The sequence below is a fragment of the Asparagus officinalis genome, chromosome 10, assembly GCF_001876935.1.
Source record: "Asparagus officinalis chromosome 10, Aspof.V1, whole genome shotgun sequence".
In the NCBI taxonomy this organism is placed as follows: domain Eukaryota; kingdom Viridiplantae; phylum Streptophyta; class Magnoliopsida; order Asparagales; family Asparagaceae; genus Asparagus; species Asparagus officinalis.
The window spans coordinates 9,757,205-9,781,417 of record NC_033803.1 but is presented as its reverse complement, the minus strand read 5'-3'; the positions used below and the strand labels follow the sequence as shown (position 1 = coordinate 9,781,417).

At 35.0% G+C, this 24,213-nt stretch overlaps 2 protein-coding genes across 2 annotated transcripts in view; one reads left to right on the top strand and one right to left on the bottom strand.

Annotated features, from left to right (window-relative positions):
* On the top strand, window positions 10,551–18,038 carry LOC109825925 (transcription and mRNA export factor SUS1). The gene is made up of 5 exons (XM_020392843.1): window positions 10,551–10,637; window positions 10,744–10,831; window positions 11,642–11,736; window positions 15,152–15,228; window positions 17,713–18,038. Coding segments are annotated over exons 1-5 (336 nt in total). The 5' UTR covers window positions 10,551–10,635; the 3' UTR covers window positions 17,787–18,038.
* LOC109825203 (uridine kinase-like protein 1, chloroplastic) overlaps window positions 18,944–24,213 on the bottom strand; it is an 18,084-nt gene continuing 12,814 nt past the window's right edge. The window contains 4 exon segments of the mRNA XM_020391985.1: window positions 18,944–19,344; window positions 19,432–19,514; window positions 20,029–20,101; window positions 20,197–20,290. Of these exon segments, the coding sequence (XP_020247574.1) occupies window positions 19,198–19,344; window positions 19,432–19,514; window positions 20,029–20,101; window positions 20,197–20,290 (397 nt within the window). The 3' untranslated portion in view covers window positions 18,944–19,197.

Sequence of the window (24,213 nt, the reverse complement as noted above, 5' to 3'; positions counted from 1 at the left end):
AATAAAAGAAATAACTTTTTTAAACACTTGCCAAGTGTCATCAATCCAGTATGTTGTGATATACAAATAACCAGTCTGTGCTTTAGATATCTAAATATCAGATGTTAGAGAAAACTTACATTTTAAGCTTTGAAAATAAGATATTATTTTTGTTTGTTTCTCATGATAATATTTTCAAATATTACGTGGATAAGATTAATGAGAAATTTTTTAAAATGCAGGATAAAAATTATATCTAATAATATCCTTAAATTTATCATCTTCTACTGATTTAAAAGGAAGGTTTTTAAGAACAATAAGCCTGATGATGCATTTTCGAGGTTTAATTGCGTCGTAATTTTAGGAACTGAGGCTACCGGAGGTAGATGATTGAGAGAGTAGAGATTGGGGGATGTCTCTTTGAGACGCTCCTACTTGCACTCTGTTGTGCTTTTCTAAATGGTATTTGAGATAGTTAGTGTTGTTTTTATGATGAGCTTGAAGGATATGGCCTCACAACGCATATTTGGCCTTCTAGGTGAGAAGTTTATCGTGTTGATTCCTGATAACTTTTATCTTCTCAAAAATATTTTACTTTTCCAATCTCGGCCTTTTCGGAGCTCTTGGAGTGGGAACATTGCCACCAGATTCGAGATTAGCATCGGTAGTAGGAGGAGTAGTTGTAGGATTAGTAGGACTCATTTCAGTGTCGAGAGTTGGAATTTGACCTTCATAATTGAAGGAGGAAGCTATTGGATTAGAGGATTAGAGAGTAAAAGAGAGAACTAGAGAGTATAAGAGAGAAATAGATGAGTTTTGGATGAGAAAAATAAATAAAACCCCCTATATTTATAAAGCTAGCCCCTATCCAAATGACCAAAATACCCTTAATTTTTGGTCTTTTTGACCGTTTTTGGGGTATTTTGGTCATTTGGCTAAAAAATAGTCGTTATTAGCTATTTTCTCAGCTTGAATAGGACGGGTTCGAACTGCACGGTCCAAAAGTTAAATTTCTGCCTGTTGGGCTGGGCCACCTAGTCCAACAGTTAAATCTCTACACTGGGACGTGTAGTCCAATAGTCAAATTTCTACCCGTTGGACCGGGTCGGGTCTAGGCTTGGTCGGGGCCGCCTAATCCAACGAACAAATTTCTTCTCGTTAGACCGGGTTGAGTCCGGGTTGCTTGGTCTAGCAGACAATTTTTTACCCATTGGACAGGGTCCAAAGCCGAACTAGGCTGATCTTAGCTTAGACGCCTGGCCTGGTCCAATGTCTACATGCCATTTCTGGGTTCGGGTTTGGGTCAGACCTGGATCCCGATACTTCGGCCCGACCATATTTCTAACCGGGTCGGGTCAAGCCCGGGTCTGGTTTTGCCAAACTAACCCAAACCCGGGCTTGGGCCTGAGGCTTTTCCTGAGTCTGGATTGTGGCTTCTGACTTCTTCATAATTGTTGCACTTCGTAATGAACTCACTTTCTTGTTAGATCTCGTGTTATGAGCCTATATCTTCTAATCTTGTTTTGATGATTACAAACAATTCATAATATTGTTTGTCTAGTGTTTATATTTTCTTATTAGGTATTCTAGACAAATAATATGTTGGAGGTTAGATGGATTGAGCCTTCACGATCACATCAAATGGAGGTTGGCGGAATATCGGTATGAAGCCATTGCACATCATGTCATATTTAAGATCAAGATTCATCCGCAACCAAGTCAAGCATATTGAAGATCTATCAAGCTTGGGTAAATTAGTTTAGGGTTTATACTTTGTGTGTTAATATCTTAAGCTCAATATTATACACACACAATTTAATGGTTTATGTGTTTTATCCGCAAAAGTTTTTGCAAACAAATAGATATATAATACTTATTTGTTTTCTATGTGGAGAAGTTGTTTTGGTTTAGCTATATAGATATGAAGAAATATATATCTTTATTTTCACATTTATATGCTTCATATTCTATTGAATTTGCAAAATATTATGTTTATGGATTGAAGACTTATTTACACTATTTTCATATCTTGTACAAGTCTATAAATCCATTCTAAAGTGTTTCAAAGTTTTGTTTAAGTCATTCTGGCAAAATCAAGTTTTTAACATGTTCATACTTATGTGATTTTACAAATTGATGAGATTTTACAAACGGGGAATGCAAATTGAAAAATTCTTTTTGTAACATGTACATTATCATGGTTACAATCATTTTCCAAAGTTTTATATTTTGTTGAATTTATTTGATATTTTTAAAAGAGGTTTGAAGTTCATTTTTACTATTCTATCCAGGCTGATAACATGTTATCAGTCGACTGATGGTTTGTATCAGTCGACTGATGGTTTGTATCAGTCGACTGATGAAACTGTCTGTAATCATCAAAAGTTTCTGTTTCGTTTTGGTCGACTAACCAGTCGACTGATGAGGTTATCAGTCGACTGATTATGATCATTAGTCGACTGATGAGCTGTTAGCTACCTATAACGGTCAGCTCATCAGTCGACTGATCCAACCCGTCAGTCGACTGATGGCCTGTAACGGCTATATTTCTAGTTTTTGTTTTTTTGTCATTTTGCTGGATTTCACTTGGGTTTTGAGCTTTGTTTCTTCATCCTATATATACCATATACCATTCACTTCTAAACTAAGAAGAAAAGTTTTAAAACAAGTTTAAAAAGAGTTTTAGTTTGTTTTAAGTGTTTGTTTACAAAATTAGTTTTGTGAAGATTGTTTTACAAGAAGAGGAGATCAATTTCAGTTTGGGCTTTCAATCTTCCTATCCCTCTCTCTTGTGATTAGAGACGTGTTTCTAAACTTATATCTCTAGCTTGTTTATGCTTTAATTGTTATATTCATATTTGCTAAATTTAATTGAGTTTATATTTGATTTTCTCATTACTTGTACACACAACCATTGAGCTTAACTATTTTCACATATTGTATAATTTAGGGTTGTGGTGAGTGTAACCTTGAGAGAGAGCTTGAATTGTGTTCTCACCTATTGTAGAGAATAAAATCTTGTACTTGAGCTTCATTTGTGAGAATCACCTTGTAATACACATTTATACCAAGAGGAGTGTGTGATGAGGACGTAGTCGATACCAAGAGGAGTAGCGTCGGTAGTAAAGCCTAGAGAGATGTAGTAAAATCGAGCACTTGAGGGAGGCGATACGTGAGGACTAACACTTGAGGTTGTAGTTTGTGTATGTACATTGTGAGAGATTTGTAGAGTTTTTGGTGAGCTAGAAAACCGAGTGTGTAGAGAAGTTCCGGCTTCCAAACCGGGTGTGTCGATAGTGGAGTTCTCCCCGGGAGTGGTGAGTGGAGATGTAGGATGGAAGGTCCGAACTCTGTGATCATATTATTGTGTTTGGATTGCTCTTTGTGTCCACTATTTGTTTATATTGTTTCTTGTTTATTTTCCCCTTTGTATATATATCCTTGCATATATCTTATTGAATATCATCATTGTTAGGATATATTTGTTAATTAATTTTAATCGGTATTAATATCTAATAAGATTAGCAATAACCCTATTCACCCCCTCTCTAGGGTACTTTCAATTGGTATCAGAGCTTGGTGCTCTTTGATTTGAGGTTTAACCACCTTGAGTTAAAGATCCATTGTTCTTTTTATTGTTGCTAATCTTGTTTTGATATTTTCTTCTTGCTTGCATTTTTATGGTCATGCACGGTGCACCTAGTCTTGGTTATGCTATTAACATTGCTCCTAGAATTAGTAATTTCTCCTATGAATAATGTTGTGCTAGATTTAACATTTTTGCTAGATCTAAAAATATCGATGTATGGGAAATTATTGAATGCGCTTATATTGTACCACTATGGAGAAATCCAAGTGGAGTAGTAATGATAATAGAATGTTTGCTATGAACAAGTCTTTGTTAGAATTTTTAATTGATGTCTTTGGCTTATCTTTCGCTAACAAACTTGATTCTTTGATAGTGCTTATACGTTATGGAAATTTATAGAAGCACATCAAGAGGACTTAGAGGCAATCCGACAAGCTTTGGAGGATTCTACTTCAAGTTCTAAAGGAGCTTCATCTTCATGTACACGTCCACTAGGCGATAGCCCTAGTGTGGTAAGCGAGTCCAATAACAATGATGATTTTACTTTTGATGAACTCGCATATGAATTTGAAAAATTATTGCATGACCATAAGCATTTACAACATAATTTTAAATATTTAAAAAGCAAGCATGTTTAATTAAAATCCGTTCATGAGTCTCTTGTATCTAAGTTTGATTTCATTACAAATGAAAATGTTAATCTTAAAGAATGCAATGAAAAACTAAATATGGACATTATTAGTTTGACTCATGATAGGAATAATGCCATTATAGAAGTAGAATCGTGTAAGAATAAGCTTAACACTCTTGTAAATGACTATGTTTATTCTACTTCTAGTGACAATGCACATATATCACATAATGAGTTGAATCACATGAAGAAACGCATATCCACCTCAGATTCAACACTAAACACTTGCATTGCTAACAACAACATGCTTATGGACTTGTGTGTAAAGTCCCACAAAAATATTTTCAAGAAACCTATTCACTATGCACACAAGTATAACAAAATTTACAAGTGTATCATTTGCGGCCGAAAAAGGCCATATTGCTAAATTTTGTTATGATGCACAAATATCCACCATGTCTAAAAATATTGATCATTGTGCATCCCATCAAGCTACTTCATCTCATACACATGCACATGCACACATTGCACATCATAAACATGCTCATGTGTATAAGTATGAATATCATGGTCGTTTTGGTCATTTGACCAAGTTTTGTTTTGATTTGAGAAGGAATTCTTGTTTGCAAAATAATTTTAAAGAAAATCTAATTTTTACAAATGAACCACGTGCACAATATTTTGGTCAACGCAAACCATTTTAATCCCTACATTTCACAAATTACAATCGTATGGGTTATGTTTACGATTTTTGTTTTGAGTGTATCAATGCACAAAATTCGCCCAAATGGGTTCATAAACCTAGGGCCTTGGATTTAAATGATAGGGGTCATGTCCCTAGTCTCTTCGGTACCAAGAGTAATTGGGTACCAAAACATGTTTAATCTTTAACAACGAATTCTTTAGCTTTTTAGTTTTTCATGTTCTTAAAGATGTTTTCTATTTAAAGTTTTATAAACAAAATTGAAAACAATTCTATACTTGGTATTTGATTTGAAAAGTTATCATTCATATTTTTTTCATGATTCTCTTTCATAGACTTTTATGTTTTATCCTTTATGAATTGATACAATTTTTATCAAGATGATTTTTTTCATAGTAAAACATCATTTTTTTTGTTAGTATACATTGTCTTCAATTTTTAAGTTTGAACAATGTATTTGTGTTTATGGGATCATTATAAAACACTCTTATGATGATATTTATGTGTTTGAGTTTCCGAATCATCTATTTGTGGTTTATAATGTAATCCTTATATGATTTGATCAAGTTTTACAAAAATAATTTCTTCTATTGATCAAACACTTTTTAGATATATATACTTTGTTTTCATGTATTGAGACATCATTCTCATAATAATGTATTTATATATGTTCTCAATCAATCATAATTTATGGTTTGATAACTTATAAATTTTCTTTTGAATTTATTGACAAATCATTTGATTCTTGATTTTTTAATTTTCAAAACTTTGATTTTCATTTTTGGGATTTTTTGTTTTTGTTTGTTTTTTATATATATCCTATGGATATATATATATATATATATATATATATATATATCTTTGTGTTAGACCCTTGTGACACTTTGTATTAATGATACGCATATGAGTGTTCACTTGGTCTTGTATATGAGTGGTGTTTAGCATACTTTTATCTATGCTTGCTCACATATATTTGCCATGTTCATATTTGCATATTTTCCATATGACATTTTGATAGGGGGAGCAATCTCTATATCTTCTTATGTTTTATACTCACCTATGCTTTATGATAGAGGGAGCTTTTGCTCTCTTATTCTTTTGTTTTCCCCATTTTGATGTTGCCAAAGGGGGAGAAACAAGTGGACTGGGAGTATATTTTAAAGAGTATTGTGCTTTATTATATATCTTATATACTCTTTGTGTAGATTGTTTATCATCATCAAAAAGAGAGAGATTGTTAGGTCTCATGTTATGAGCCTACATCTTCTAATCTTGTTTTGATGATTACAAACAATTCCTAATATTGTTTGTCTAGTGTTTATGTTTTCTTATTAAGTATTCTAGACAAACAATATATTGGAGGTTGGATGGATTGAGCCATCACGGTCACATCAAATGGAGGTTGGCGGAATATTGGTATGAATCCATTACACATCAAGTCATATTCAAGATCAAGCTTCATCCGCAACCAAGTCAAGCATATTGAAGATCTATCAAGCTTGGGTAAATTAGTTTAGGGTTTATACTTTGTGTGTTAATATCTTAAGCTCAATATTATACACACACAATTTAATGGTTTTGTGTTTTATCCACAAAAGTTTTTACAAACAAATAGATATATAATACTTATTTATTTTCTATGTGGATAAGTTGCTTTGGTTTAGCTATATAGATATGAAGAAATATATATCTTTATTTTCACATTTATATGCTTCATATTCTATTGAATTTGCAAAATATTATATTTATGGATTGAAGACTTATTTACACTATTTTCATATCTTGTACAAGTCTATAAATTCATTCTAAAGTGTTTTAAAGTTTTGTTTAAGTCATTCTGGCAAAATCAAGTTTTCAACATGTTCTTGCTTATGTGATTTTGCAAAATAATAAGATTTTACAAATGGGGAATGCAAATTAAAAAATTCTTTTTGTAACATATTCATTATCATAGTTACAATCATTTTCCAAAGTTTTATATTTTTCTGAATCTATTTGATATTTTTAAAAGAGGTTTGAAGTTCGTTTTTACTATTCTATCCAGGCTGATAACATGTTATCAGTTGATTGATGGTTTGTATCAGTCGACTGATGAAACTGTTTGTAATCATCAAAAGTTTTTGTTTCGTTTTGGTCGACTGACTATGCTCATCAGTCAACCGATGAGCTGTTGTTATCTATAACGGTCAGCTCATCAGTTGACTGATCCAATCCGTCAGTCGACTGATGGCCTGTAACGGCTATATTTCTAGTTTTCCTTTTTTTGTCATTTTGCTGGATTTCACTTGGGTTTTGAGCTTTGTTTCTTCATCCTATATATACCCTATACCATTTCACTTCTGAACTAAGAAGAAAAGTTTTAAAATAAGTTTAAAAAGAGTTTTAGTTTGTTTTAAGTGTTTGTTTACAAAATTAGTTTTGTGAAGATTATTTTACAAGAAGAGGAGATCAATTTTAGTTTGGGCTTTCAATCTTCCTATCCCTCTCTCTTGTGATTAGAGAAGTGTTTCTAAACTCATTTATCTAACTTGTTTATGCTTTAATTGTTATATTCATATTTGCTAGATTTAATTGAGTTTATATTTAATTTTCTCATTGCTTGCATACACACTCATTAAGCTTAACTATTTTCACATATTATATAATTTGGGGTTGTGGTGAGTGTAACCTTGAGAGAAAGCTTAAATTATGTTCTCACCTATTGTAGAGAACAAAATCTTGTACTTGAGCTTCATTTGTGAGAATCATCTTGTAATACACATTTACACTAAGAGGAGTGTGTGGTCAGGACGTAGTTGATACCAAGAGGAGTGACTTCGGTAGTAAAGCCTAGAGAGAGGTAGTAAAGCCAAACACTTGAGGGAGGCGATACGTGAGGACCAACACTTGAGGTTGTAGTTTGTGTATGTACATTGTGAGAGATTTGTAGAGTTTTCAGTGAGCTAGAAAACCGAGTGTGTAGAGAAGTTCCAGCTTCCAAACTGGGTGTGTCGATAGTGGAGTTCTCCCCGGGAGTAGGGAGCGGAGACGTAGGACAGAAGGTCCGAACTCTGTAATCATATTATTGTGCTTGGATTGCTCTTTGTGTCCACTATTTGTTTATATTGTTTCTTGTTTATTTCCCCTTTGCATATATATCCTTGCATATATCTTATTAAATATCATTATTGTTAGGATATATTTGTTAATTAATTTTAATCGACATTAATATCTAATAAGATTAGCAATAACCCTATTTTCCCCCCCCCCCCCCCTAGGGTACTTTCATTTCTTAGCTTCTAGAGTCCAATTAGTCATTGGTGGCTTCGAATCATTGGCTCTGGCATATTCTTTGATGTTTGTGATCTCGTAGTACTATAGCTTCAAAAAAGCAATAGTCAATCAATGAAGTCAACTCATTTCATATCACTTATCACAAATTAAAACTATCATAGAGTAAAACTATCACAAATGTCACTTAAACTCTCACAAATATCACATATCAGTGACATATGTCATATGTACTAGACAAATATCACAAATGAGAGACAAATGTCATATTGTAACTATAAATATCACAAATAAATGTCACATATTAGTAACATATGTCACATGAAAAAGATAAATATCATAAATGAGAGACAAATGTCACATGCTAACCACAAATATCACAAATAACTCACCGATAGCAAAGGAGATCATCTACTTAGGTATGTCAGTCCCTTTTTAGCTATCTTCGTAGCTTTTAGAGAATCTCACACTTTTTTGTATATGATAGTCACCTATGAGGAATGATCAACTATATCTATACGAGTCATATATTTGAACATATGTCTATGTGCATTCGTTCTTGCAAGTGGAGTTCATACCATTGTAAGTTGGTAAAGAATTTGAAGCATCACAAAATCATGCTCATCGGATTTTTTTGGACCCAACTAGTTTCTCCAATAAGTGTTCAAAATATTCTTGGCCACTTATGTAAGCATCTTGTCACTTATTATTGAAGTACGTACTCCAAATTCTTTTTGCCGTATCACGATTTGCTTCCGGTTTCTCTCCTTTTTTTGAACCGAGTTTGCTTTTGCACCCAATTTACATCAAATATATATGTTTGTTTTTTTCATGTTTGACTATCATTGAAAAAGAACTTTCTAGTAGCCAAATCAAGATGATTAATCAATAGCATGATTGTAGCTCTATCTGATGAAATTGCTCCAAAACTAATATAGTTTTGGAAATTGAAGGATCCATAATCCTTCCAATGACCGGGCCTCATTCGCGGAATAACTTCTTCCATGAATTCACAGTAACCATGTATATTAGCACATATTCTTATATCACTCTTACTGTAAAATACAACACGAGAAAACAACATGATTCTACTTACAACTGTGGATAAATTCACAATGACAAATAAATAAGTGAACAAATATGGATAAATTCACTCAATTCTACAATGGGTTCAAAATTGATACATACAACTCATCCTTTCTTGTTGCCGATTCAGATGATGAACTTGATTTCGCCATCCTAAATTTTCACTGAAAACCAAGGGCTTCAAATTGAGGGTTTGGTTCAATAGAAGAGGGATTTAGGGTCAGTGGTGGTCTCCTAGCCGAGGCTGCAGACGGTGAGCTTGCGGTCAGCGAGGTCATTTTCGATGACAGTAGCTTCCTTGATCTGGCCGTAGGGGGCGAAGGCGGAGCGCAGACGATGATGGAGCGCTCGCTTCCTTTATCTAGCTGTAGGGGTCAAAGATGAACAGCTTGTAGTTTCGGTGGTCGGGGTCCTCATTGGCAGCGGTGGAGGAGTGGGATCTTGAGAAGAAGCGGTTGCGGAGAATCTCGATAAACATGCATAGAAGGGGGAAGGGAACTGTATTTTTTTTAGTTTTTAAATGGGAAGGACATTTTAGGAAGAGTCTTGTTGGGTTGTAGGCTTGTACAGTTTTGGTGTGGTAGTTGCACTGAAGTATCCATATAAGAGTTGGATAGCATGATATTTTTGACTGGGGAGGAGGATGCATAGCATTAGTTTTTAAAGTTGCTCCAAGCAATTTTCCCTATTTTTTTCTAAACTGGTGTAGATTTTTCATTTTATATTTATATAATAATTATGTTTAAAATACATTATCTTATTATGAAAATAATGTTATCTTACATTAGTTGGTAATATAGTAAAAACTAGCAAAGCATGAAAAGCACAACTCTCATAAAACATTGGACACTAACATTATGGAGAATTATTATTATTATTTTCTGATATTGGCCATCTTAAGTATTGTAATATAATTCCATCAAAAATACATTTTTATTTTAGATAAGTCCCTTAATTATGAATTATACATTGAATAGATCTCTCGAGGTACAATACATTATCTCGAACCCTTAATAGATTTAACATTCTTAAAGTCTCTGATTATATCATCTTCTTCACTTATGATTTTTTTGAAGGTCTATTCGCAATTAACCCTTTGGTTTAAAAAAAAATCTTATGATCTTTTTTTTCCTAGTTTGAAAATTAAGATTTGGTGGGACCAATATAAAAAAAAATCCTACAATTATTGGGGTTTGCTTGTTAAAGGGGCAAAATCTTTCTTTTAGGATGGGCCTACCTAATAAAATAGACCCAGCCCAGCCCATTTTATCTCCAACCACAAATCGTGCTATATAAAAGCTTCTCAAAGGGCAGCAAAATCTAACAGCCATTGAACTCTAAATAAAAATTCAAAAGAAATTTGGAAGAGAAAAAAACATGTAATAATTTTGTTTCTCTGGATTAAGCCCTTGGCTTGAATTATCGAACTTTGGTTGTTTTCCCTTGAATCGTTCGATTCTCTCTGTCTAATTTCTCTTTTTTTAGGAGGGCTTCGATCAATCGTCCTCCGACGCCGGATGCTGAAGAGGAGCCGGAGCGAGAGCCAACCCTTCAAGAGATTATCAATATCAAGGTATCAATTCAAAACCCTAGAATTCTCATGATTAGGGTTCAATTTTTTTTTTTAAAAAAAAACTGTTATTTTCCTTAAAAATCTAAGTAGCAAAGCTGAAGCCCTAAACTTTTAAGGTGAAAATATTTTGTTAGTTAGTTGGGGCGGGATGCCCAAGAACTGTATTAACTTTGATGCCCCAAAGTTTTTCTCCGACACTTTGATATCCTAAAGTTCACATCTTTTTTAAGTTTGACATCCCAAAGATTTTTCTGACACTTCGATGCCGCAAAGCTTTCACTTGTTTTAACTTTGAACCTTTGATACCCCCGAAGTTTTATTTTGACACTTGTATACCTTAAAATTTGTGTATAAATGTTCAATATTGTGAACGTTGGGTATAAGGTGTAAACTTTTGGTACCCCTAAAGTTGAAATATGTGAAAACTTTGGTACTAAGTGTCAGGAAGATGCTTTGAGGTGTCAGACTTCAGGGTATAAAAATGTCAAAAATAAACTTTTAGTATCAAAATTAAAAAAGGCTGAAACTTTAGGGTACCAAAGTGCAAATAACCCTTAATTAGAGGAATATACATAGCAGTTTTTGCGGGGATGGGGGTGGGAAGAGAGAAGCACGTGTTTTTTTCAATGGATGCTAACATATAAAATTAATTGTTCAATTGGAAGAAGGATTTGGCATTAACCCCAAGTACTTATTTGACTTGAATAGTTCTGGAAATGATTCACAATCAAATCTTTTATAGCTAAAAATAGTCATATTTCATGTTGTTTTTTCTAATTGTGTTTAACGATGTGGTTTTTGGTATTGAAGATGATCGAAAGTGGGGAGAAGGAGAAATTGATGGAGCTCTTAAGAGAAAGGCTCATTGAATGTGGCTGGAGGGATGAAATGAAAGCTCTTTGCAGGTTTTTGCTGTGTTCTCTTTTTTCTTTTTGTTGTTAATCCTACTTAGTTTGTTGTTAAATTAAAGTAAGAGAGAAATGTAGGAACTGTGAACTATAACTAATTATGTTGTCAAAGCCAAACTAAGCTAGGAAAAGTAATGATGTGCCTTTGTATACTGGAAATTTGGTTTTATCCATGAGGCTTATTCCTTCAGTAGTAACTGAGTGAATGGCTTGTGGTTTATTTAGCATTTTAATCTGAACTTGAAGTCAGTTGCGAAGAGCAATTATGATATCAGCATCGCCAATTTTGCAAGTATGATTTTTTCTCTATGGATTAAGTATAAGTTACATTGTCATGAAAGGTTATCGAACATATTTTTTCCTATTCTTTGAACATTAGAAAATGAGGTATTTAAGAACCAAAGTTGCAGGGGGCCCACATTTTTGCGTTTTTGCCTCGTTTGAAATTGGGTTTCAATTTTTGTGGGGTCCCTTGCATTGTTCGTAACTTTGTATTCCTAAGACCCCACATTACATCATGTTCCCTTTTTTATTCAACCAAACTATTGGATTTGGATAAGGATTTGAGCGGTTAAAAAGAAAGGAGCTGCTCCTCTCCGATCTAAGTCCTCTCTCTAGTCAGAAATAGCGTAAATTAATCAGGATGGATCGACAGGCTTTCCAAACCTATTGGTCTCTTCCTCGGACCTAGCATTGCTACCTGGCCCATCACCTTGATATGATGCACACTCGGTAAGGTCTTACCATCCCCCCCCTCAATATCCATATTCTGGTAACCTCGGACGATAGCTTTACCCCGATGAAACGGATCGGACGCCAGCTAAGGCCTTCTACCGTAACGTCCCCTAAAGGCGTAACTGACAGGTTTTGTTCTATCTGCCCATCCGAGGACCTCAGCCCGTACTCCAAAAAAGCTCTTTCGATGTCTTCGCTATCGAGTCTTTCAGGTCTAGTCTCCTTTGCCTATGTTGTTTTCCTTCTAATTCGCTTTGCTTCTAGCCTATTTATTGGGTGGGTCTCCTATTCCTTGTCGGGAGCATTCGAATCGGTCTAGCCCTTCCATCAGTTCAATGCCCTTCGAAACAGTCCTCACCCGAAGCAAGCCCATAGAGAAAGAGCTGCTTTGTTTTGATGGGTCGAAGACAAATCAGATTAGTTGCAAGCCAGTCCAAGAGGAAATACTTCTCTTTGAGCACTTCGATATCATACTCGTCAGGATGATCATGATCAGATAAGTAATCCCGTAAAGATTTCATCCAATCTCTATTCTTCGCTTTTTTTACCCAGAGATCATCAAAGGTGCTACGCATGGACATATAAGACGTAAGGTTTTCTTGCGTGACAATAGGGTCATCAGAGACATCTTGTGGCCTACAATTTTTAGAGATAAGATTAGTATTACGAATAACTGATATGATCCTTTTCTCTTATGTTAAACATTATCTCATAGAAAAAGCTCTATCCTCTCATGCTTAGAACTCATTTTAAGGATAGAGTTCTGATAACCTAAGTATTTCATCTCCACAGCTCTTCCTAATAATATAGATGGAAGCTCTACCTCCATAGATTTAGAATACAATTTGTGGAGGTTCAAGAATTGATCCAAGGTTATTAGTTTGCATTGTGGAAATTGATGAGGAGACTCGTTCTACGTAGTTTCTTTCACCATTGGGATCCAGGCCAGTTCATCACTAGCAATAGCTCAGAGGCACTGGTCTTGTATATATATTTCCCCGTGTATTTCAACATATATAAGGAGAGCTTTATTTAGAGATAAGATTCTTATGTTATTAGAACTCTATCCATAAGATGAATTTTAATCATTAGAAGATAGAATTTTGTCTATAAGATAAAGTTCAACGTAAGATGATGTGATCATATCAGTTATCCTTAATGTTGCTCTTATCTTCAAGGATTGCAGCTCACAAGATCAAGCGCTCAATATTCAAATCCAACATACTCCCGCTCGACGGAATAGTAGGCTACACCCCTTTGTATTGATCATAAGGTCCATATTGTTGCTGTGTTGTGTGACCATCGTGACAATCTGTAATTGACGAGCTTTACACTACAAACCCTTGTAAAGAGCAAGTGTAGAGACATCAAGCCCTTTGAGAAAAAGTTACCGATAGAGTCTCATGCACCCTAGATAATCCTTCTCATGGGAAGCATACAAGACTACTGCGAAACTATATGGTGAGACCCACACTTCCTCGAAATGAAGCTCCGAATGCAGACTCATTACTGCAGTAGATGTGTCAGCAGTCTTTCCCTTGCATTGTTGCTGTTCAATCTGAGAACTGCTGCTTTCCCAATCATCTTCGTTTGGAGTGAATCTATCATGGCTATACATGAAGAGTCAAAGTAGCAACAATGCTTCTAAACCTTCACAACATAGTCAAATTTCACCAGGGTATAACTGGAACAAATTATATGCTCCTTATGTTTTTGGCTTCACAGGGTAGCAAAGAAGGGATCCATTAGTCAATAGCGCATCTCCCCAAAAGGATATAGGAAACCCATTTCCTAAAACATTATTTTCTTTATTTTTTTGGCAACCAAACAGCCCCTTATCTTGTATAGAATAAACATTTGGTAATTCGGTTTTACTGCCTATCGCAAAATTATGTCTTATATAGTACGACTATTATATTTATTTTGATCACTTTAAAGTGAATCAAAGTAATTAAAAAAGTTACAAAAGGAAAAAAAATCAAAAAGGTTGATAACGCATAAAAAGGTTAAGGGTCTCGCCATGGGAGAATTAACCTTGTTAGTATGGGTCACTTGTTAGTTGAACTCAACTGACATTTACTTTCTGGTAAAGATGTTTCGTGATACATGTCCAGACTGATTTCTTTCTGTAAAGTAATCTGATTACTTTTAAGTTTGGGCAGACTCCTGTTCTATACTTCTGCATGTAATTAAAGTTTGTTACTATAAAATATTCAGTTAGATGCTTTCTTGGCTTAATTTTGAAGCATCTACTGTCCAATTTTTGGTTAGTTTCTCCGCAAGAGCTTTCGTATGTGCTGAACAGTATCGAGCGAAAGTTTTTTCCCATCATTTTCCCTTTGTATCACTGGAGGTTCACTGGAGTACATTAATTGTAGGCAAATTCTGTATATACTCATGGTCACTGGGAGAACTGGGGGACAAAAGGATGAATCAAGTCTTATTTGGTGTCATCAGCTTTACCCAGTGCCTCCTTAATTCATAAAATTAGCCATTTGTTAGCAATTGGCATTATTTTCATTTTATATAGGAGTTTTCTCAATAGATAAACTATGGGAAATTTTCTCCTTTTTCTCTTTAAAATCTTTCATGAGACTCTTGTAACGGCTTGCTAATTATTTTCTTTTCATGGGAAGTTCGTTTTATGAAATATAATTATGTATAATTGTTTACTTAGGGCCTACGCAAGGAAGAAAGGGAGAAATAATGTCACAGTAGACGACCTTATAGATGTTATTACTCCAAAAGGCAGAGGTAAGAAACAGTCTGCATTTGCATGGGTGTTTGTTTGGATGAACGCAGATATTAATTTGTATGCGAGTGTGCGGTAAATGTGTCCTTAGACACATGCTTCACTGCATATGCACGTTCAGACCTTATGTTTATTTCAGTTTAAACTTCTCTATCTCATGAAGGTTATGATGTTACCTGAAGATATGGTTTCTGTTAGTACTTTTTTCGTTTTTCCTTCTTTTCCTCCATATTTTTACATGCGCACACGTACATGATGTTTGGACAGATTTCTCGTTCCACCTGATGTTACTTTGGTCAAAATTTCTTACATCTCACTTTCTCGTGACAATTATGATTTTCAGTGAAGATCCATGGTTAGATCTGTTATGGCATCTATACGCACTTTCTGCTTTTGCAGTTTTACCAGTTTAAACTTGAGTTCTGTTATGATTTTACAACAGTTACTCACATTTCCACCTGATGTTACTTTATTCAAAATTTCTTACATCTCACTTTACTGTGACAATTATGATTGTCAATGAAGATCCATGGTTAGATCTGTTATGGCATCTATACACACTTTCTTCTTTTGCCTGGTTAAACTTAAGTTCTGTTATGGTCTTACAACAGTTACTCACATTTCACTTTCTGCTTTTACCTGGTTAAACTTAAGTTCTGTTATGATCTTACAACAGTTACTCACATTTCATTCTCTCAAAATTTGCTTGCACACTTAATTTTGTCACTAGCTGTAAGAAACACTTGACACAGACATGACAATTCACTAAGGTGGGGATTGAGGAGGAAGTAGCGACATGTTAATAATCATCAGTGTGTCTGTACAAACTACAAAGAAATTACATAGTACCATGTTCTGAAAAAATGCAAGGTAAGTTGGCGTACAATAGACTTAACGTGGTCTGACACCGCCCTGGACCGCGCATAATGAGAGCTTCATGCACCAAGCTGCTCTATCTATTGACATGCAAGTGTATCCATAATAAGGCATAGTCTTTTGGTTGACTTGTCTATTATACAATGAGATTTTGTATAGGGAATATGTTCTGGATAATCCCTGTAGCTCCTTTTTTAAGAAAACCAACTTTATTTTATGCTATTTTTCCTCTTTTTTTTGTTCTTTTTTTTGTTCTTTTTTATGTTTTTGTTTATTATCCCATGAGTTAAATTAGTTCTGTTTGTTTGTAGTTAGTTCACTTCTTTTACTTTGCCAATGAAAGTATTACTGGTCTAAACCTGTAGCGGTTATCAAAGAAGTCTGAGAAGCCTAAAAATGCACACGAGATGTTTCCAAAAGACCTTAAATCAGAAGTAAACTTGAAAAAAATGATACGGTGAGAAGAGTCAAACATATGATCCAAGGAAAAATTTTGCATCCCATGTGGACAAAAACTAGCGATAAAAACTGAACATAGCTAAAAGACATGCATCAATCCCTTCTTTTTATAATTGTTAGTATCTCACCATAATTCCAGAGTTTTTTGTGCAGTGCAACAGACCTTTAGAATATGAGAGCAACATGTATTCAAATCCCATTGGTCATGCATTCAAAAGATATTTAAAGGGTTTTTTCTGTCCCCTAGAAACCACCTTAAAATAGGGTAATTATATGGAAACCATCCTTCAATTTTAGTTATACATAAATCACCTTTAATGTAAGTTTTTATTGCAATCAACCACCTCCCAGTCAATTTTTCAGTAAAAAAAGAAAAGTTCAAGTTCAAGGTACGTGAGCTTGTATCCTAAGAAGACCTAAACAAAATAAAACAGAAAGTCATGTGCATTGAATGTGAGTTTTGAGTTTTGTATAAGTAATTTTGGGTTTTTAGTGAAAATTTTGGTTGTGAGGTGGTTGATTGCAACAATAACTCGCTTTATAAGTGGTTTATGTTATGTGTAAATTGAAAATGAAAGGTTATTCCGTATAATTACCTTATTTTTATGTGGTTTCTAGGGGGGTGGAGGAAACCCTGTTTAAAAACAGAATAGATACCAATTGTGTGCGTCCAAGTTTCGGCCATGAAAAGAGTGACCAACCTGTGGGGCATGTTAGACCATGAAATTATATAACCCTCAATCTCGCCGTAGATATAGAGTTTTGCTGCAATGGAAGAAAACCTTTAACGGTTACAAATATAATTATCTGATGAAAAGTTGCCATTTGGTATTTTTTTTGGCAATGCACAGCTTTGAATACCTGGTTCTAATTTGATACTAATGTCCATGAAGCTTATACAGTTAGTAATTAGAAATGCCGTATCCTTTTCTGCCATAAGTTTGACGATCGATTGCTTGTTTTTTATTGCATGATACAAGTTTGTTCCTTTATTTTACCTTTTTATGTGTCAATAGTTTTCAAATTTTTACAAAGAGGGCGACACATGCATTTTCAAATATCTATTCGAGCAGGCTCAAACAACAAAGTCTGTTTTGTATGCTGAATGTCATTTGATGCTTTTATATTTCGATTTGTTTGTTTCGATGCAGCGTCAGTGCCTGATTCTGTGAAGGCTGAGCTATTGCAACGCATTAGATCATTCCTCATGGCAGCTGCACTCTGATTAGATTGTGCCCTCAATATCATATGATATAATGTAAAGTAAGAGTCATTTTTTTGTGTAATTCCAAATGCCGAAGCTATAAGGAAAAAATATTTAATTTCAAGACTAAGTATCATTTTAGCCTATAACGGTCCATGTATGGCTTTACTCTGTCTCCATATTTTATGGGAGTTGTGTTGTGTCGTAGAGACATCATCCAAATGTAAACATTATGTCTTGAATGTGTTACTAATGAAATGTTATTTCAAGGAAGTGAATATTTTTGCATCGCAGTGGGCTAACGTTCACTGTGTTCCTCAAAAAAAAGTTGAATATGAATGATAAAGGCAAATTATGCTAACGGGAACGATGTCAACATCTCTAGGATGTAAAGAACTGGAACTAAATCAGAGGATGGGGATGCCCACTGAGTGATACGGATATTTGGGAAGTTGCGATATGGTTCTCATCTCCAGGATGTAAAGAATTGAAATTGTATCAAATGGATCGGATGCCCATTGTGGATGATCCGGATGGTTAAAAGATTGCAATATGACTCTCATGGTCCTAGGTTCCATTCCGAACTAGGTTTTAAATATTAAAAAAAATTTACTTCTATGGCAATAAATCATTCAGAGAAGTGAATAATGCCTAGCGTGTCTTCAAAGTTCAACACAATTTGGTGCAAGAGCGAAATTGAGGAGCGACTTCAATACTCGTTATCTGCGTTGTTCTTTAGCCTAGGGTGTGGTTCGCAATACCTTGAAACTGGGCTAGGACTTAAACTAGCTCAGTTTTCAGCTATTTCTAGTTTTGGAAAACTTGGACTGCTGCTAGCCTTAGGCTGAAAAGAGGAGATAAAACTAGTTCTTCTTTGGACCAGCACTCACCTAGTTTAATTTAGAAATGGTTTAGAAAAGAACTAGCCTAGGAATGATCCTAGACCCGAGTGGCTTGCCAAACACACCCTTATTCAATATAAGTAAAATCATCAAGAACTGGTAAAGAAGAAGGTGAGGGGGGCGAAAAAGAAACAGTCCGTGCTATGGCACTTGGTTCAGTTATGTGTGAGGTAGCAGCAAAGCTGATCTTGTCACAGTAGAACTAATCCGATAATGTTTGATAAGAGAGAGTAAAATAACAATAGCGCAGGAAAAGAAGGTAACAGAAATTTTACGCAAATTTGTGATCAGCTTCAGAGAAAATATCTGGATCCAATTTGACATAGAATTATTTCAATGCTCATTGTATCCAACTGCAATAGAAATTTCTCTTTATTGTAGTTACAGAATGTAACGTTTCATCCTACCAATACCCTCCTCCTGAACGCGACACTTTATAGGTATCATCATATTTTCTATTCATTCATTTTGCTCTTCTTAAATCAACTGAAATTAATCAACCAGTTTCAATCTCAATCAGCCAACCGATATCAAATGTCAGTGCCAAAATAACGATCACCAAACTCCCCTAACCCTGGAATGACTCGGAATTCCTCATTCAATGCCGCATCAATCTCTGATGTCACAATCTTTAGTGAAGGAAAACGCCTGCAAACACAATGAATCCCTTCTGGTGCCTAAATGACCAAGAAATCAATTGAATATTAGCGAGAAAACCTAGATGCAAAAACTTCAGCAGTTTGATGTTCTAGAAGGAAGCTTACAGAGATGAGGTTTAGAAAGATTATATGATTCTCTGGAACACCTTTCTTTACAAGGAGTTCTATAGCTTGGTTAGCCGAGTTACCTAGGAGCAGTAAGGTGTCAACAATTCTTATAAATTAGCATATGATGCAGAAAGAGGAGGCCATTATCGTTTTATATGTTTTTTGGGTTGGGGGGTGGGGGGGGGGGGGTGGGGGGGAGCTGATCAATCATACTCATTTAGTTAAAAGCTCAATTAAAACATGTGTCTTTGCCAAACTACACCCCACATCTCACTATTTGCAAAACTACGCCCAAACCATCAACTTTGGGGGGAAAACTACCCCCCTACATCAACAAATCATCAACGTTGAGTCTTGGCAGGCTGATTTGTAACTGCAATGTAAAAATATCAACCAAATAGTCAAATTTTTTACTCTTCATATCCCAACTGTTGATGATTCTTGATTTGGGGGGTATTTCTCTAAAAAATTGATGATTTGAGGGAAAGTTTCGCAAATACTAGACTTTGGGGGTATTTGCAAACGTACATGAATTAAGGGGTATTTAAAAAAATCCCTTTAGTTAATTGCTCCAAAGAGATAAATATGACTAACCTGTGGCGAGAACAGGGTCAAGAAGTAAAACATGCCGCTCTGAGATATCATTTGGCAGCTTCTCATATATGAGCTGATTTTGCATAACATCACAACAGAAATAACATCACTAAAATGTCCAGATACTTTTTTTAAGGCAAACGTATCCATAATTATCTGAATGCTTACCTGTTTACCGTTATCTCCATCACGGTGAATGAGAATTTTTCCAATTTTTATTCCTTTACAACAAGCCCGCAGCGCATTCTCCATGCTTTCACCACTGTGATCAAACAAAGATTATAATGCTTTAACCATAAATGTCGATAGCGTCAGGAATATATCCTAATGTTCTGAAAGGTTTCAAAGAAAATGGTATACAATGTTACTGATGAAAAAACATTATGAAGTAGCATAAAGAAACACGAAAAAAGAATTCAAGGCTACGATTAATATGGCATCACAAAGGAATTTAATTATTAAGGTGGATGATTGACATAGATTCCTGAAGTCGTTGCAAAGAAAGATGTAGTTGATATCTATCAAGTAGATTAATTCACCAAGATATGCTAGTACATATTGAAATCCTACGCATCCAGTTCTACATGTGCAACTATTGGTTCTAGTTTCAGAGGGATGTTAAAAAGAGTAATGCATCAAGTATTTGCTGGACTAAGGTTACACAAAAGAGGCAAGTTTTGTAAACGATTGCCGGAAAAAAGAACACGCAGTGAGGGAATTAACCTAATCTGAACATACTGCTTCATGGACCGCACAAAATTAGTTGATGAAAGCCATGCGGCAAGATTCGAAGAAAATGCTTCAGAATTATCTTAGCTGGATATGAAGAAACCACTTGTGAGCTATGTTATTGGGAATGTACTTGTTAGTCCCGAAGCACTTCAGCAAAACCTAAAGTAATATGTCGTCTATCTGCGACATTTAATCTGGATCTGAAGAAACTGCTTGTGAAACAAGGTCATCAGGAATGATCATCTTAGCTGAGTACAGATCCAATCAGAACCAGTCCTATACTTCTTTCTACTTGAAGCTCAAAGCTGTTGCCGCATATAAATTAGAAAAGAAAATAATAAAGACCATGTGAATCCTAATTAATTGGTAGTGTATCTTCTTCTATCTTCTTCTTTCTTTTCATCCTAAAGTTCCTAACTCAACTATTCAGAGGAATTCCGACGAGATCAATTCTTCTCAAAGTGGACTTCTCCCAACTTCGCCATCGTTTCCATCATTTAGAAGCCATTAGTTCCACAACATTATCCTCCACAAGAGCTTCCTTCATGCTGTAGACTTTTACTGAGCATACGTTCTTGGTTTACAGATCTCCTCACAGAAAACAAATCAAATTCTAGCTGCCATTTCGATTATTTAATTTTAACTTTCAACGTTTTATTCTCACAAGTACTGCACCTGATCTCAGTTTGAGCCCTTACAAGCTGCAGCCAAAATCTGGACTTTCTCGCAAACAGATTTAACAAAAGAACAAAACAGATGCAGGGTGATAAATTCTTAACAATCTACTAGGGCATTCATCCTCGCAATAGAATCCAGATGTCAAAACCTCTAAATTAGAGAATTGAGATTTCAGAAACATCTGTCTCAAATTGAAACCATCAACAATTTGGCTTTGAGGTTTTGCAAATTACTAGGCTTAGGCTTTGAGAAGCATCAAAATCAGCACGAGAGATCTGTTACTTTGTGCAGGAAAAAAGTGAAGACAGGAGGAATGAGGAAGACAGAGGGAGAGACTGAAGGAAATCCGTGCTTAATCTACATGCAAATACGCAGCGGAAGACTATATGTACGAAAATACAAAGCATGTAGAGAGCATGAAATCCAACATCAGGACCATCCTAATTAAATCTAACATGATCCCTATATTAAAGAGAGCATCCAAGAATTAGAAAGTCATACTTTCGAAGCGTGATTCGATGCTAGATCAAACAACCCCTAGATCATGCTCCTTGTTGTAGTAACCTCCTCTTGGTGGATCTTCAAAACTTCAAGTGAACTTGGAAAAATTGGAGGCTTCTTGAGGCACAAGGCAAGATATCCACTCCGGGGTTCTTAAAATCCTACTACTTCCTCTTACTCAAAGATTGCTAGAGTTTTTTAAGAGATAGAGCTCTCTTTTATTCTCTTATGGAAAACTAATTTTTCATTCGTCCATTCATTAACCTTTCCATAAGAGAGAAAGCTCATATTTATAGAGTAAGATATGTCATGACTCATCTCATGAGTCATGGCACGAGTCATAAAAAATAATGATTCAATTCATGAGTCATGCAATGACTCATCTCATGAGTCATGCAATGAGTCATGAAAAATCAAAATCATGTGCTTAAAACCATGTTCCCAAACCATACCACTTAATGACTCATCTCATGAATCATGATATAACGAAATGTGTATTTCATAAATGAAAATACCACATCATTATTACTAATACGGTATTTCACAAATACAGTATTTAGTATTTTTCCAATCTTTAACTAACAAGTCATCATATGACCAAAAAATCAACCAGTTGACCAAAAGTCAACTTTATGAAAAAATTCTGAAAATCATTTCTTAAGCACATAACATTCTGATTTTACCGATACATATAACTGTTTATGTGCATCCGGTAAAATCATATATGCGTATCAATCATTCGCATTACTCTATAAATTGTATTTTATAGAATTCAAGTACGCGCTTGGTGCGACTCTAGGGCCCAACTTAAAACTCGGCAGTGGATCATATCCACTAGTACAACAGAGGTGCTAGCTACACATGAAGACTACCGGGTATAAGTTATGATAAAGGTATGCAAGATGCTTACCTAATTTTATCAGGATCATTCAGTGATAATACCGTATAGTCCGATCTCTTCATCAAACTATGTCAAACTATCGAGCCTAGAATATGGTAAACTGTCAAACCCTAATAGCTTGATTAGTGTTTGTTGATGTTAAACTCATAACCTATAAAATCAAACTGACACTCAGTTTATCTTATTCACCCCGGCTAAGGATTTTCAGGTTATAGTTATATCAAACAATCTTATGATATTAACCCTTTTTACTGGGAGAGACAAATCTCATCTAGGCATCTTAATATCTACTTATGTCTCGGGATATACCCAACAAGAACCGTTATGCACAACTCACTGAGAACTGTGGTTAGGTAAAAGTCTAAGTACACCTATACTGACATGTAAGATATTGCACTCATGCATCAGGTCAAGAGACTACTTTGTATTATATCACTTGAAAACTTCTATTTGACAGTTAAGTATAAAATTACCAACTAGATGTTCTCGGTGAGTCGTTCAGTCAACTCATTCACTAATGAGTCACCTGTATACTGTGAGTCGTTCAGTCAACTCATTCACTAATGAGTCACCTGTATACTGTATCTTGATGTCTCACATCAATGACCTAAGAGATAGTCAACTCATTCACTAATGAGTCACCTGTATACTGTATCTTGATGTCTCACATCAATGACCTAAGAGATGGATCATCGTCCTTCAAAAGGACAAATAGAGTACACACTAGTCTTGCCAAAATGATGATGTCCTATCTCAACACTTTATCGACTAGAAACATTTTAGAATATACGTTAGCGACTAATCAGATCTCTTCTTCATTACGATCATCATCGAAATTTTGATAGTCTAATATTATTCTAAGGACTTTATCTGTATTTAAAAAATACTAGATAAATACTGACCAAAATAGCATACTATCATTTTGAACAATGATGTTATATTCATATAGGTCATGTTACAATATACAATTATTGTCTGCAGGACACCTATATCTAACAGAGACTTGCTTAATCAGAACTAACAGAGGAGTTTAACCAATTCATTAAGATCTGTATCCTGCGGACACGCGTCACTTGTTATGGGTTCCGCATAAAGTGAAAGCATACGACTGGTTCTGAGAGGATGCCTACTCATCTTAGTTCTGAAATTATGCACCAAAATCTAAATCAACAGATGATTACTTTTTGCGCTTTCTTGGAAAACTACAGAGCAATTTCTTCTTTCTATAGCAATACTGACATAGATCAATTTTTTCATGGAGGGGAAGATCAATTTGTGTAAATGCTAAGAGATCAGAGGACTAATATTAAAAGAAAATTGTCATCGGAGTAACTACGCCCCGAAGAATAGATCAGTCTATAGTAGCACATCTA